Source organism: Macaca nemestrina, chromosome 1 (assembly GCF_043159975.1).
Source record: "Macaca nemestrina isolate mMacNem1 chromosome 1, mMacNem.hap1, whole genome shotgun sequence".
In the NCBI taxonomy this organism is placed as follows: domain Eukaryota; kingdom Metazoa; phylum Chordata; class Mammalia; order Primates; family Cercopithecidae; genus Macaca; species Macaca nemestrina.
This window is the reverse complement of record NC_092125.1, coordinates 221,672,620-221,688,188: the sequence shown is the minus strand read 5'-3', so window position 1 is coordinate 221,688,188 and position 15,569 is coordinate 221,672,620. Positions and strand designations below refer to the sequence as shown.

Genomic DNA, 15,569 nt, shown 5'->3' with positions numbered 1-15,569 from the left:
ATGTATTTCTGCTTCTAAGCTTTCTGTATGTTACTTAATCTTTCAGGCTTGGCCAAGCATTATTCCTGTTTAGCTGATAAGGACAGTGAGGTTCAGAGACATTAGGTGATTTGCCTTTATTCACTTGACCAGCTAGTAGCAAACCTAGTACTTTAATCTGCTTCTTAGGATTTACAAACCAGGTCCTTTCTGATGGACTGAGCTGCTTACACAGCATGACAATCTACACTGTTTATAATGGCAGAATTACTGTGTGAAATAAGTCCAAAGGGGTAGAAATTTCCTTAGCTGGAGCTGTTTGAAGCTGAACTTGGATTCGGGTAGCTTTAGATTCTCTCTCAGCCCATGAAGAAATTGGGTTTGGTCACTAGAGGCAGATTTTCTGAGGCCACTAGGGAATAATGTTCTCTTTGATGGACTTGGGAACTTTTGTCTCTGGTGCTGTGCCAAAGGCAAGTACATAGTTTATTTGGAGCCTGGTGCAGGAGATGTCAGATTTGTTGCCTGATGTTGGGTTTGGATTTGTGTGCATGCAGTGTATTTTTATCCTCAGAGAAATGGGTTATTGAAGCCTGTGCCGTTATGTCTAATCAATGCAAGAAGCTTGGAGACCTAAGCATTGTGCCTACCCATGCTATTTAACTCCAAAGCAGTATACTTGTGAATATATTTGTATGGATTCACAGCACTTTATTCTGTATAACAAACTGATCAAAGCCATCTGCCACCTGTTCTTTTTAAATCTAATTTGCAAATGGAAACTTACAGTCTGGCTCACAGTGGGATATGAAAGCACATCTGGCTTCTTTTTCTCCGGGGCCCTTTATCTACTGTAATAAAAGCAGCTCTCTCATTGCACTCATAGAAGAGGGAGGTGCCTTTCAAAGTGCCACAATAAATACCGTTTACCCTGCAGACAGCTCTTAAATTTTTTACTCCCCCTCTGCTCTTGTCAGCAGCCTTACAGCTACTCCTTAATTTTCTACTTGATGAGCACTAATTTTTTTTTAAAGCAAACTTTGGGAGCTAAGTAAGGCCATTGGGGTGAGAAATGGGCATATTCCTAGTGGAGATTATCTTTAGAAGTATTTGGGGTATCTCTAAATGACTGACCACAAAATTGTGGGAACACAATGGAGACTGCTCATTTATTTAGCAGATTACTCTATCTTAGACTCCCCTGAACCATCGTGGTTATCAAAATAGAACTTGCCTTGACCCAAAATTGCTTGGTTTGCATTGTTTACAGTACTAACCTCTCAAAACTTTAAAAGAGATAAGGGAAAAATGGAAGTGATTGCTTTTTAAAAGGCAGTGATGATTATCGACTGTTAGGGTACAGTCCCAGCCTCAGTCTGGAGGATGCAGAAGGCAGGACATGTTGCAGTTTGTCTTCTCGATTTTGTTGGCAGAAGATGTCCCATAGGATGAATTCAGTTTTGCTACAGTGTTCTCTGCAGTTAGCATTTTCAGCTTCCTCTAGATGTCATTTTCTCCCAACTGCAGAGCATGTGGGTTACGGTCTTTCTCACGCCGTCGTCGTACTTTAATGCTAGACGCATAAGAAGATTGAGCCACACCTCCCTTTTTTTTGTTGGTTGTGTACGAGTGTTGTGAACACGTCAACCAGGCAGCTTTCTCACACCGGTTTGCTGCTGCTGCCTCTCTATTTGTGTGGCCAGTGGAGGAGACAGGCCCTTGGTTAGAGGAGCTGCTTCCCTTCCTTTCGGTACTCTGTGTTCCATGTGGAACCACATACCATGGGCAGTGGTACCTGCAGAGGGATCTGTCTGCCAAAGCAGCTGGGGCACCAGAAAACCTGCTTTGGGTTTCTTACAACCTTTGTAGTCAGGTCACCGCTCTCTAGAATTTGGTTACTTACAGTTTTGTTTTGATTGCTATTTCTTTACACTTTCCCTGATTAGAAGCTTTTTGTGCAATGAAGCCATATTTTATGTTCCTTTTATGGCTTCCATGGTACCCACCTTATAATAGATGGTGGTAGTGGTATCTATGTTTAAAAAGTGGGCTAACAATTTTGTTTGAAAAGCTTTGGGATGGGATACTTCTGACTTTCCAGGGAGACAAAAACAACTATTAGTATAAAAGAATAGGAAAGAATGTTTTTATTTTATTTTGTTGCAAAATGCATACTATGACTGTAGGGTAACTTATATAAAGACAGGCTTCCTTAAGGTAAAGGCTTTTTGGACAAAGTTTAAATAAGTACGTATGATATATCTTGCTACATTTTAGGTTACCCACTTAGAATATAGTTCTTGGGAGTAATGGGGAGGTCCATTTTTCTTTCTTTTGTGATTCCCACCGAGTTAAGTCCTGATGCCTTCTTCTGAGAGATAAGGCCTGTAAAAGTTGTAGAAGAATTGGGGGCTGGGAATAGTCAGGCAGGGAACAAATCCTCCCATAGCAGCCAGCAAATACATGGAGCTTCCGTTCGTCCTGTTCCTTCTTTCTTGCTTCCACCTTCAGCGCCTTTGCACAAGAGACAAATTTGGGCACTGTCTCCAGGTAGGGGGAGGGTCTCTGCCATGCAGACAGAGGCGTCTGCTAATAGCCTTCTTCTGTTTGTCGCAGCAGAGGTGAAAACCCCCAAGCGCCGGCAGCCATTTGTCCCCTTTGCTCTGAGGAACCACACGGGATGCACTTTGTGGTTTGCCACCCTGACCACCACACCCACCAGGTAAGCAGTCAGTTTGTATTACCCCGAGTCATCTCTGCCACCAAAGCCTTCTTGTGCCAGCCCAGTAGAGCAAGGTGGGCCCCCTCTTGAGACTCTTGGGATGATATTTGAATGAATAACTTGCCGTCTTGCTGAGATTTATGATGGAGGTTCTGGTTTTGTAGAGAATCTATAGTCAGAGAAGCAGGTCCTGAGTCTAATTATGATCTTGATTTTGGTATCCCTTATGTTTAAAAGCCAAGCAAATTAAGGATGTGAGTAGGAAGATGAAAAAGCCATTCCATCTTTTCTCCTCGATCTCTATCTTCTTTCCCGTTTTAAAGAAGCGATGTATGGTTATTATACCAAATGTTTTGCCATTTTATTCCAAGACTGCTTTGAAAAAATTCCCGTTCTCCCTCTATCCCGAAAGAATTCTTTCATACCTAAAACGCATTTCACCCCAGATGGAATTGGGTGGAGTTTGGAGAACAAAGGAGACTTTACCTAAGCCAGGCGAGAACCTTTTCTAACAACTTTCTGCCTGTTTAGATCTTGGCTCAGCCTTCCAAGTACATGGTGATCGTTCCAGCCTAGGTCATGAAGTGCATGGCATGAGTAACAGAATCCATTTGATTTGAAATCACATTTCTCCGACCTCCCCCAAGTATGAGACTGCTCTAGAAGAGAAGCTTTTTTGTTTTAACAGTGTGGGTCTGTTTAATTCTAACTAGTCACTTAAATGCCACTTGGAAAAGTCATGCCTTAATTCACATGTACCAGATTCTACTGCTTGAGGTAAGTGACTACAGAGTGACAGCTTTCAGCTATTTCTAAAATTTCAAATAAGTTGTGATTCAGCACGAAGATAGCTATAGTTAGCGACCCTCAGGGTCATTCTTTGTAGCTGGGTCATGCAGCCTTTTATTGCTGGGAATTGAGTTGTGAGAAGGTTCTGCTCTTCTGCACGGGGCTCCTGTGAGAGGGAGCTGGGAAGAAAGAGGGACAGGCTGATGTTGTCTGATTTGGTTTCAGGGCCGCACTGTCTCACAGTGGGAGTCCAGGGGTGGTTCCAGAAGGGAATGGAACATTTCTCGATGATACTCACAATGTTAGTGAATGGCGAGAAGTCCTCACAGGCGAAGAGATACCGTTTGAATTTGAAGCAAGAGGAAAGTTAAGACACAGGTAAGTATGGTTTATTCTTTTCCTTAAAAAATAAAAAGTGGATGTAACTGAGGGTCCTTAGTGTTTTGCCTGTTCACTTTCCTTATTATTTTATTTTATTTATTTTTGAGACAGGGTCTTCTTGCTCTGTTGCCCAGGCTGGAGTGCAGTGGCACGATCTCGGCTCGCTGTGGCCTCTGCCTCCCGGGTTCAAGCAACTCTGCCACCTGAGCCTCCTGAGTAGCTGGAATTACAGGGATGCTCCACCACACCCGGCTAAGTTTGTATTTTTAGTAGAGATGGGGTTTCATCATGTTGGCCAGGCTGGTCTTGAAATCCTGACCTCAAGTGATGCACCTCAGCCTCCCAAAGTGCTGGGATTACAGGTGTGAGCCACCACACCTGGCCCCTTATTAATGATTTTAATGTCTTCTTTTTAAAAGATATTTCTTAAATCAGTGTTTCCTTTTATTATTTTATTTTATTTTATTTTTATAGAAATGAGGTCTCACTGTGTTGCCCAGGCTGATCTCAAACTCCTGGGCTCAAGCAGTTCTCTCACCTCGGCCTCCCAAAGTGCTGGGATTATAGGCGTGAGCCACTGTACCCAGCCTCCTTTTAAAAAATAAAGACTTTGCTGCCGTCTTGGAAATATATGTCTTTTCATTAACTATCCATTATATTTGACATATGAGGTGATAACCTGTGTGTTTCACATAATTTGGTGGAAACATAGACATATCATAACCCTCAAGTTCATTGCATCTTGGCCTGATTTTCATGATGGATTGGTGATATGGTATTCTTAAAAGGTTCTCAGAGCATGTTGATTTCCATTTTAATGTACATGTATGCCACATAGTGCTTTTAGCAAGCAGATAGTTTCAGGACTCAAAGCTAATGATAAGACAAATTCTGATTCTAAAAAGAACTGATCTGGGGAGAGTGCTAGCTGATGCATTCCTGAAGTACCCATACTAAAAACTGGAATGAGTGTGGAAAAAAGGTTCTATCTGATTACTGAGAGATCATAAACTGTCCAATAAAGTGTAAATATTTATTTACAAATATTTTTCTGTGCACAGGCTATCCAGTGGATATGAATAGGTTAAGACAGCATTTGAATAGGTTAAGATTTAGTATTTGAGCCTCATACTTGTTTTCAAGCTGAGCTGAAATTGAAGGGATTGGCTTTAGCTTTCTGTAATCATGTGCTTTTTGTGGTGCTTTCAGTGACTGAATGTAAACTTGCTCACGAGTCAAGCAGGTTTCCTTTTGCATGGCTTTGGTACCCGCACACATTGTTCCCAAGAAGCAAGAGTTCTGAACGTGTAGGCTCCAGGGATTTTATAGGGGGAAAAAAAAGTCACTATGCTGGGCACATGTGTACTTGGAAGCCACTTCAGTTTCCAGCTATGAGCAGTGAGCATTTTCCTATTGGTCCCCACAGTTCTTGGAGAAGCTAACTACAGAACTGTTGGGAACATTTCTGGATAAGCCCAGCCTCTGTCATATCAGAAAGGGTTTGACCTCTTTGTCATTTCCGTTTTTGTTTCCACGTTTCGTAATCCATTTCAAGTGCCACTATTCTGCTTGAATTCTTCAAAATAAATGCCTTTTCTGGCTTTTTCCCCTTTTGGCACACGGCACCCCACTCCATGCCTCCCTCCCCACTTCCTGTCAGCCTCAAATCCAGTTCCCCATTTCACTTCTGGCTTGAATTAGGCAAAATCTAAAATAGAATTAAATGTGCAATTTCCTCCTGTTCCTCCTGTTCTGCCCACTGCCTTCTGCTCCAGTTTCAGTCGAGCACAGGAGCCCTGAAATGAGTGCTGTGCCTCTCCTGCCCTGTCTGTACTCACGCAGGGCTGGAGCCAAACAACCTCATGTGGTTCTGAGCGAAGAAGGATTTCAACAAAGGAACCAAGAATAATTTTTTAATGCATTTCCAAGATTATGGTTATATGATTAAATCGCTACTGCCTTTTTACCACCACAGTGACATCATTATATAGGTTGGGGTGACAGTTGGTGGGGGAAAGACCTTGGCTTGTGTACAGGATTTGTACAATGGAGGACAAATGCCACTCTTACTCAGTCAAGCTTTACAGATCTTGCAGTTTGTGTTGTAAGTGTAAAACCCAGTTAAACTGTGCTCCTGATTTCCCTTGCATTAGGTAATCTGCAAGAGGTTTAGCCGACTGGGTTTTTACATCATTATATACTAAATCAGATTCGTGTCTTTGCTTCTACTTTTCATCCCTTCTGGAGGTTGTGTTTCATATCTCTTTGTTCTGCCTGACAGACACACCCATGACCTCCGGATTCATCAACTGCAAGTGAGAGTCAGTGGCTGGGAGCAAGTGAGCCCAGTGTCTGTGGACAAAGTCGGGACCTTTTTTCGATATGCAGCACCAGATAAAAATTCATCTTCCTCTACGGTGTGTGACTGTCAGGAAGTCAGAGGGTTAAGCCTGTAATAAGCTTACTCTAATGAAACTTTCTTGTTCTTTCTTTCCCCTAATTCTAGGACTGACTGGGTCAGTCATAGGCATTGGCAATCAATATGTAGATAAGCCAGGCGATGGTTAGTTTCAGTAGAAAAACAAGATTTAAAATCAGCAGTAACACATTTCCTCACCTGTGCAGATCTATGTCATGCTAGCTGGCCTGACGGGCAATTTACTAGTCTGCTGAACCTGAGTCTTGGCTTTATTTCACATATTGTTAGGCTTTCCGTATACCCTGTCTTTTTAATATTTCTTATAATGCAGCACCTTGATCCTTTTACTCTGTGTCTCCAAATCTTTCTCTGTGGCACAAAGAGAGATATCCACTGTCGTTTACTTTCTGATCACACATGCTCTCATGCACCCTTCCCCCAGTTTCATCCCTGCCTGTAGTCCTAGTGGTTGGAGGGACAGGAAATGATGCAGGTAGCATCCCTGACTTGTAAATGCAGGTGGAGGCTGACATCCTGGCTGACAGAGCTGCCATGGTGCTCTTGCCCCATCCTCATTCATACTTCATGGAATACTTGCACTTATTTTTGGGTAGCCAGTGGTGAGGTGGAAATGCAGATTTGCAGAGATATTACAGCTTTCTTCATGAAAAATATTCTTAGAGGACACTGTTGCATAAGTGTTCATTTTTACTGTTGCTCTTGTGCCCCAAGTTTCTTAGACCAAAACAAAAACAAAAACAAAACCTTTTCAGGATTACTTTTCAGCCTAAGCTTATGTCTGGTAATGAAAGGACCAGTTCCCTCATAAGTGCCTTTCCTACTGCATTGATGTGTTGGGGAGAAATTTGGCATACGTTGAATGGTTATAAAATGAATATTGTTGTTTCCATCTCTTTAAGGGAGATGTTTTATCTTCATAGTAGACTATACTTTACTTGAAAGTATTTACAAACACCACTCTTTGAAGAAAATTATGTTGTCATTAAATTTAATGATGATAATTATCTTAAGTCTGTGCTGACTCTAACTTTTGAAATCTTTTTCAGATTGGCAGCCCAAGCAGCAGAACAAATATTATACATCCCCAAGTTTATGTAAGTACGATTTTCCTGTTGTCATTGTGTTTACTGCGTATGTACACTGCACCTGAACCATGTGGATACACATTTCTTAATGATCAGAGAGACTTTATGACATATATGCAATTGGAATTTATCTCTACCCTTTTCTATTAATGATTACCTTCCTTTTCCAAAAACTTGCAAGAAAATGTTGTCACCTAGCGTGATGTGTGAGACTGTTACAGGGAAGGAGAAGAAAAGGCACATGCTTGGTCCAAGGTCTCCTTTTCATTCTAAGTTAAAATGGAAATTAACCCTGGTATGGCCATGTGTGTTTCATAGTTTTGGGTCCAAAGGTCATGAAAGTAAATAAGAAAGAAAAAGTAGCATTTATTTCCTATTTGGCTTTTGAAACATCATCACGAGATGACATTAACAGACTTATTCCAGGCTTTTATTTATAATTTCTCCTCCCTGATGATTGTAGGTTTTGAAACATAAAATTTCAGGTAGGCCTGAACAATATCAGGGTTTGAAACAACATCAGGATTTCTTTCTTTCTTTCTTTCTTTTTTTTCTTTCTTTTTTTGAGACGGAGGCTTGCTCTGTTGCCCAGGCTGGAATGCAGTGGCGCCATCTCGGCTCACTGCAACTTCCACCTCCCGGGTTCAAGCGATTCTCTTGCCTCAGCATCCTGAGTAGCTGGGACTACAGGTGCGTGCCACCACGCCTGGCTAATTTGTTGTATTTTTAGTAGAGACGGGGTTTCATCATGTTAGCCAGGATGGTCTCAATCTCTTGACTTCATGATCTGCCTGCCTCAGCCTCCCAAAGTGCTGGGATCACAGGCGTGAGCCACCGTGCCCGGCCTAGGATTTCAAGTAATTGTTACTGGCTTTGACTATTGGGGCCTTTTTAGGGTTGGGTCACTGGAAGCTTGAGCTTCGATGATGATTTATGCCTCAGATTGTGTCCCTCTAAAAACACTCTAGAAAATTGTAGTTTGCCTTTTCATTTGGACTTCCTAGAAGTCTTGGTTCAAAACCTGGGGCTCTTCATTTTAGTGTTTATTGGGTTGACTTTCACTTGCTGTTTGTCTTAATAAGAAAGTTGGCAGAAGGAAAAGCTTGAATGTCATGCCGTTTGTTTCTCCAGTAAAAAGCATTGTTAATATGTTCTGGACACTCATTCTAAGAGCAGTACTTTCAGAAATGTTTTCTTTGGTGTACTTAACATGGGATTTTTCTACTTTTAAGAAAATTTCCTGTCTCATGGTATTAGCACAAAATGTGTGTTGAATGTGTGAATGAACATATGGAAAAATAACGTAATGGCTGTAACCCAAGACCAAAAATAAATAATTTCCCTTCATTATGTTGAGTTTCTGAACCTTGGTGTTCTTTTTATGAACGAGTGATTATTTTTAAAGTTCTTTAAAATACAGACATTGGTTTTTATATAGGCATGTCAGCAAATAGTATATGGACCTAAATAATATATTTTATGACATTTAGAAAAAAAGACGTTATTTTTTGTTCCTATGAAAGGCACACCGATACAGACAATTCTTTCTTTTACACTTTCTGGATTTTACAAAGACAAATGTTAATCTCAGAAGACTTTCTTCTGTTTTTCGGTATTTGGGCAGTACCCAACCCATTGTTTGGATATTAATCTAGGAGGAAAATAACACAGAAAGTAAATCATTTAATGTTTTGCAAAGTCCTACCTCATTATTTCTAATTTTAATTGCACTGGATGCTCTTTATTTAATTCCCTGCCAGTAGAGTAGAAAACAAGCCTTTTTCAGTTTCCTTATAAGGAACTCAGGGGCTTTATAAATCGAGGATAATTTCCAGCAGATACTTTCTTACCAAATTACAGGAAGTTTGGAAAATTGGATAGGTTATTATCACAATAGGTGAAGGTTTTTAATAATGTTTCTAGAGGCTTAGGAGTGATTTTTCTTAGTGACACACTTTGTGATATCACATCGGTGTGGATTATCTGTTTTTGTAGAACTTCTTAGAATTTTTTTAGTAGTATATATTTATAGGATGTTTAATCCCTTTAAAGCTGAATGCCTTTAGGGTTTTATGACTGATTTCACTGAAGAGCTACAGTCATAATAAGATGCTTTTAAGGCAGACATTCTGATCGATATTATTGTATTTTGTATGTTTTTTCAGAAACATACTATTTTCATACGTACTATTTTGTCTTTCTCTCTCTCTCACAGTTCTCTTCACTCCCACCAGTGCGGGTGGTCTTTGCAGTGACTATGGAAGGCAGCGCGCGGAAAGTGATCACTGTCCGGTCAGCCCTCATTGTGAGGAACAGACTTGAGACACCAATGGAACTAAGACTGGATAGCCCATCAGCTCCAGACAGTATGTTTTGATTGTCTAGAATATAGTAAATGCTGATAAATATTCCTTGACTATTGTCAAGTCTCTTTTTTCCCAGTGTATCTTCCCCAGCAGTCAGTATAGATGGTGTCTGTCTTCTTTTGTCCTGAGATGGTCAGTCTTTGGGGTGGAGGACCATTGCCTGAAAGTGCTAACCCTTATTTCTGTGGCAGAGCCAGTGGTGCTTCCTGCTATCATGCCAGGGGATTCGTTTGCTGTGCCTTTACACCTCACTTCTTGGCGGCTACAGGCCCGGCCCAAAGGATTGGGTGTGTTTTTCTGTAAGGCTCCTATTCATTGGACCAATGTGGTGAAGACTGCAGAAATTAGTAGCAGTAAACGAGAGTGCCACTCTATGGACACAGAAAAAAGCCGATTTTTCAGGTATGTAGCACCACTGCAGTGGCATGTCACTTTTGCCTTTTTTTTTCTTTTGTAATGACTTTATTACCATTCTTTCTCTAAAGACCTTTAGAGATTCAGTTATCCTTATTTAAACTCTAAAGTTCTTATTCCCTGAGTTTTTTAGTTAGAGTTCATGAGAACTCAAGTGCTAACTCTTGGTGGGGTCTGGGGAGGCTTTATTACAAGGGAGAGACAACCAACACACACGCTATTTACACATACAAGATTAGAAGTTTGTGTTGTACAACAGCATAAAGAGAGGACAGATAGAGACGGGAAGGAAAACAAACAGAAAATAACGAGTTCTCATTCTAAAATTGGAAAGCAGAATCCTGGGGTTTGGAGTTTTTTGAACGAGAGATTTCAAAATAATTTGAAGGTTTATGTACCTAATACTGACTTTCTTGAGAACTTTGACAAAATTGCCTAACCATTTAAACTCCTGTTTTCCCGTTATACAGGAGTGTGTTACTAGATTCCAATGTTGGAAAACATACTGGATTGCTATTGTTACACCCTAACAAATTTAGACTTTAAACTTATTTAACGAGGATTAGCTTTAGTTTCTTTTATAGTGAAGACAGGCATTCATTTAGTCTAAACTTAGAGAAGAGATACAAGAATAGTGTAAAGAATTTCAGTATACTCTTTACCCAGATCTGCAAATTGTTAACAGACTAAAGGAAGAAATACATCAAATACATAACTGGAGTTGGTGATTTTAACACTTCCATTTCAGTAATTTATAGAACAAAAAAATCAATAAATATGTAAAAGATTTGAACAGTGTTATCAATGAGCTTGTTCTAAAGTATTTATAGAATACTTTATCCAGAAACTCCAGATTATACATTCTTTTCAAGTATATGTGGAACACTCATCAAGAGAGATCATCTGCTGGGCCATAAAGCAAAGATCAATAAATATTAAAGAACTAAAGCCATACAGAATGTATTTCATGATCACAATAGAAGTAAACTAGAAATAAACAACAATAAGATACCTAATCTCAAATATTTGACATTAAACAATATGTTTGTAAATAATCCATGGGTCAAAAAAGAGAAATCACAAAGGAAATTAGAAAATATTTTGAATCGAATGATAATAAAAGGCAGACATATTAAAATATGGGGAATGCAGCAAAACCAATTCCGAGGAGGAAAGTTATAGTTTGTAAATCCTCATATTAGAAAATGGGGAAGATCCTTTGGTTAAGTCTCAATTAATTTAAAAAAGAAAAGAAAATGAAGAGTATATAAAATTGCTGATTTAATCTTCTGCCTTCAGAAGTTAGTTAAAGAAGAGCAAATTCAAAACAAAGAAATAGGAAAAGGAAACAATAAAATAAAAATATGGATGGAAATCAGTGAATTAGAAAATAGAAAATCAACAATGTCAAAATTGACATAAATTTGACAAACTCCTAGCAAGACTTGGTCAAGGAGAAAAGACAGAAAATAGAAATTACCAATATAAGGAATGAAAAAAATGAGGCACTATTACAGATCCTATAGACATAAAAAGGATGAAAAGGAGGTAAGAACAATTTTATGCCGATACATTCCACATGTAAGTGACACCTTTCTTGAAAAACACAAGTTATCAACACTGACATAAAGAAGAAATAGAAAATCCAAATAGCCCAGTATCTAAATTAAAAGAACTTTAACTGTTAGAAAAGGCTTTGTCCACAAAGAACACTATAGGCCCATATAATGTTACTAGTGAATTCTACCAGACGTTTAAAGAAGAAATAATAACAGTTTTACACAAGATTTTTCAGAAAATAGAAGAGGAAAGAACAATTCCTAACTCATTTTATGAGGCCAACATATCCCTAATACCAAAACCTGATATAGCTACTATGTAAAAACTATGAGCCAGTGTTTTCCATGAAGAGATGCAAATACCATCATTAAAAAATTTTTGTTATTGTTGTTTTTGAGATGGAGTTTTACTCTTGTCACCCAGGCTGGAGTACAAGGGTGCAATCTTGGCTCACTGCAACCTCTGCTTCCTGGGATCAACTGATTCTCCTGCCTCAGCCTCCCAAGTAGCTGGGGAGTAGTGCCTGCCACCATACCCAGCTAATTTTTGTATTTTTAGTAGAGATGAGGTTTCACCAGTTGGCCAGGCTGGTCTCAAACTCCTGACCTCAGGTGATCCACCCACCTTGGCCTCCCAAAGTGCTGGGATTACAGGCGTGAGCCCCAGCGCCCAGCCAAATTTTTCTTTTTTTCAATTGAGACAGAGTCTTGCTGTATTGCCCAGGCTGCAGTGCAGTGGTGTGATCTTGGCTCACGGCAGCCTCTGCCTCCCGGGTTCAAGTGATTCTCCTGCCTTAGCCTCCCGAGTAGCTGGGATTACAGGCACCCGCCACTGCAGCCGGCTAATTTTTGTATTTTTAGTAGAGATGGGGTTTCACCATGTTGGCCAGGCTGGTCTTGAACTCCTGACCTCAAGCAATCTGCCCACTTTGGCCTCCCAAAGTGCTGGGATTACAGGCGTGAGCCACTGTGCCAAGCCCTTTATCAAAATATTATCAAATGCAATTCAGCAAGTGGTTTATCCCAGAAATTTAAGATTAGCTTAATATTTGAAAATCAGTAAATGTGACTCATCATATTAAGAGACTAAAAGAGAGTCAGATGCAGTGGCTCACGCTTGCAATCCCAGCACTATGGGAGGCCAAGGTGGGCAGCTCACTTGAGGTCAGGAGTTTGAGACCAGCCTGACCAATATGGTGAAACCCCGTCTCTAGTAAAAATAGAACAAATTAGCCAGACATGGTGTTGCACGCCTGTAATCTCAGTTACTCCGGAGGCTGAGGCAGGAGAATCACTTGAATCCAGGAGGCAGAGATTACAGTGAGCTGAGATCATGCCACTGCACTCCAGCTTGGGCAACACTCTGTCTCAGAATAATAGAAAAGGAGTAGACAAGCCACAGAATTGGAAAAATACATGTATCTGACAAAGGATTTTCACATAGAGTATATGAAGAACTTCCTGCAGATCAACAATAAAAAGATAATAAAAAGAATAGACAAAAGACTTGAACTGACAACTTACAGAAGAAAATATCCAGCCAATAGACAAACGAAACGATGCTCAGTGTGATTATTCACTAGGGAAACGCACACGGTGGGTAATGTTTTACTCTCATTGAAATGGCTGAAATAAAAAAGAATGACAGCACCAAATGTTGACAACGACGTGGAGCCATTGAACTCTCATAAGTAGCTAGTAGGAATGTAAAATGGTACAACTACTTTGGAGAAATGTGTGGCAATTTCTTATAAAAATTAAGTACTGACCGGGCACGGTGGCTCACACCTGTAATCCCAGCACTTTGGGAGGCCGAGGCAGGGGGATCACCTGAAGTTAGGAGTTCAAGACCAGCCTGACCAACACGGTAAAACCCCGTCTCTACTAAAAATACAACCAATTAGCCAGACATGGTGGTGCACGTCTGTAGTCCCAGCTACTCAGGAGGCTGAGGCAGGAGAATGGTTTGAACCAAGGAGGCAGAGGTTGCTGTGAGCCAAGATAGCGCCATTGCACTCCAGCCTGGGCAACAAGAGTGAAACTCAGTCTCAAAAAAAAAAAAAAAAAAAAGTTAAGGACCCAACAAGTCCACTCTGGAGTATTTACCTAAAAGAAATGAAGATATAAGTCCAAAACAATACTTGTACAAGAATGTTCATTTAACCCTAAACTGGAAAAAACCAATTGGCTATCAAGAGGATAATGAATAAATTAACAGCGATTTATTCATACCATGGCATACTACTAGGAAATGAAAAATTATCAAATAGGATATATAGAACAACATGGCTGAATCTTGTTGAGACTTAAGTTTTAAAAGCCAGACATAGGCCGGGTACGGTGGCTCATGCCTGTAATCCCAGCACTTTGGGAGGCCGAGGCAGGTGGATCACGAGGTCAGGAGATTGAGACCATCCTGGCTAACACGTGAAACCCCGTCTGTACTAAAAATGCAAAAAATTAACCGGGCGTGGTGGCGGGCACCTGTAGTCCCAGCTACTCAGGAGGCTGAAGCAGGAGAATGGTGTGAACCCAGGAGGCGAAGCTTGCAGTGAGCCAAGATCACACCACTGCACTCCAACCTGGGTGACAGAGTAAGATTCCATCTTAAAAAAAAGAAAAAGCCAGGCATAAAGAGTAGTACATACTACATGATTCCAGCTATATGCATGCAGTTCCAGAACAGACACAACTAATCCGTAATTATAAATGTTAGAAAGTGGTTGCCTGAATGATGGAGGAGAATATTGATTGGAAGAGGACATGAGGGAACTTTCTGGGGTGAGGGAAATATCCTATAATTTATTTTGGATGGTGTTTATAGAGGTGCGTATAATTGTCAGAGCTCATCAAAGTGAACATTTAAAATCTATACATACTGTTGTGCATAAATAATTATATCTTAGTAAATGTATTTGGATTAAAAACTGCAAATAATTTTATTCATTGAACCGTCTTAATGTTATTTCGCATACTTAGCTAAGGGGAAAAACTTTAAGTTCTTCATTCAGTCTGATGATTTTTACATTTTATCTTCATAGGTTTTGTGTGGCTATAAAGAAAGAGAATTATCCAGATTATATGCCCTCAAACATATTTTCTGACAGTGCAAAACAGATTTTCAGACAGCCTGGGCATACCATATATCTCCTGCCAACTGTGGTAATCTGCAACTTGCTACCCTGCGAACTTGATTTTTATGTTAAAGGAATGCCAATTAATGGGACGCTGAAACCTGGGAAGGAGGCAGCTCTCCACACAGCTGATACATCCCAGAACATTGAACTGGGTAAGAATGTAGTCAGATGATCATTTGTCATAATCCTATGAGAATATCAAGGAGTATTTTGTGATTATTTATTTAGTAAGCATCTTGGAGAAATTGGGGCACATAAAATAGCTCAATAAGCCAGTTCAAAGGAATTAGTGCAGTTAAAAAAAAAAATAACCTTTAGCTGGAGGCGGCGGCAGTACATGACTGTAGTCCCAGCTTCTCAGGAGGCTGAGGCGGGAAGATTGAGTCTACGAGTTCAAGGCTTCAGTGAGCTATGGTCACGCTACTGCCCACCAGCCTGAGCAACATAGTAAGCCCCTATCTCTAAAAAATAAAAACCTTATAGAAAATGATAAGAAAAAAAACTTAACCAACCAAAAGGTTTACAGAGGAGGCCCCCAACAGAGCCTTTTTTCTTACATTGCTGACATGATGTATGATTGTAGGAAGCCATTTCATCTTTTTAAACTATGCTTTTCCCAAGCAAAATCTTATGCCTCTTCTCTTTTAATTGAAAGGATAAATGTTTGCTGAGCACTCACTCTATTCCAGGCATACCT

General features: G+C 40.2%; 1 protein-coding gene across 5 annotated transcripts in view; it reads left to right on the top strand.

Moving 5' to 3' along the window:
- Window positions 1–15,569, top strand: part of LOC105473242 (vacuolar protein sorting 13 homolog D) — a 284,106-nt gene that overhangs the window by 112,600 nt on the left and 155,937 nt on the right. For 3 of the 5 annotated variants that reach the window (XM_071100476.1, XM_071100468.1, XM_071100484.1), the window contains 7 exons: window positions 2,596–2,701; window positions 3,716–3,868; window positions 6,153–6,288; window positions 7,358–7,405; window positions 9,612–9,762; window positions 9,954–10,164; window positions 14,777–15,024. In XM_071100476.1, coding sequence (XP_070956577.1) covers window positions 2,596–2,701; window positions 3,716–3,868; window positions 6,153–6,288; window positions 7,358–7,405; window positions 9,612–9,762; window positions 9,954–10,164; window positions 14,777–15,024 — 1,053 coding nt within the window. The remainder of the gene's footprint in view (window positions 1–2,595; window positions 2,702–3,715; window positions 3,869–6,152; window positions 6,289–7,357; window positions 7,406–9,611; window positions 9,763–9,953; window positions 10,165–14,776; window positions 15,025–15,569) is intronic. The other 2 variants (XM_071100479.1, XM_071100469.1) reach the window with 1 other exon arrangement.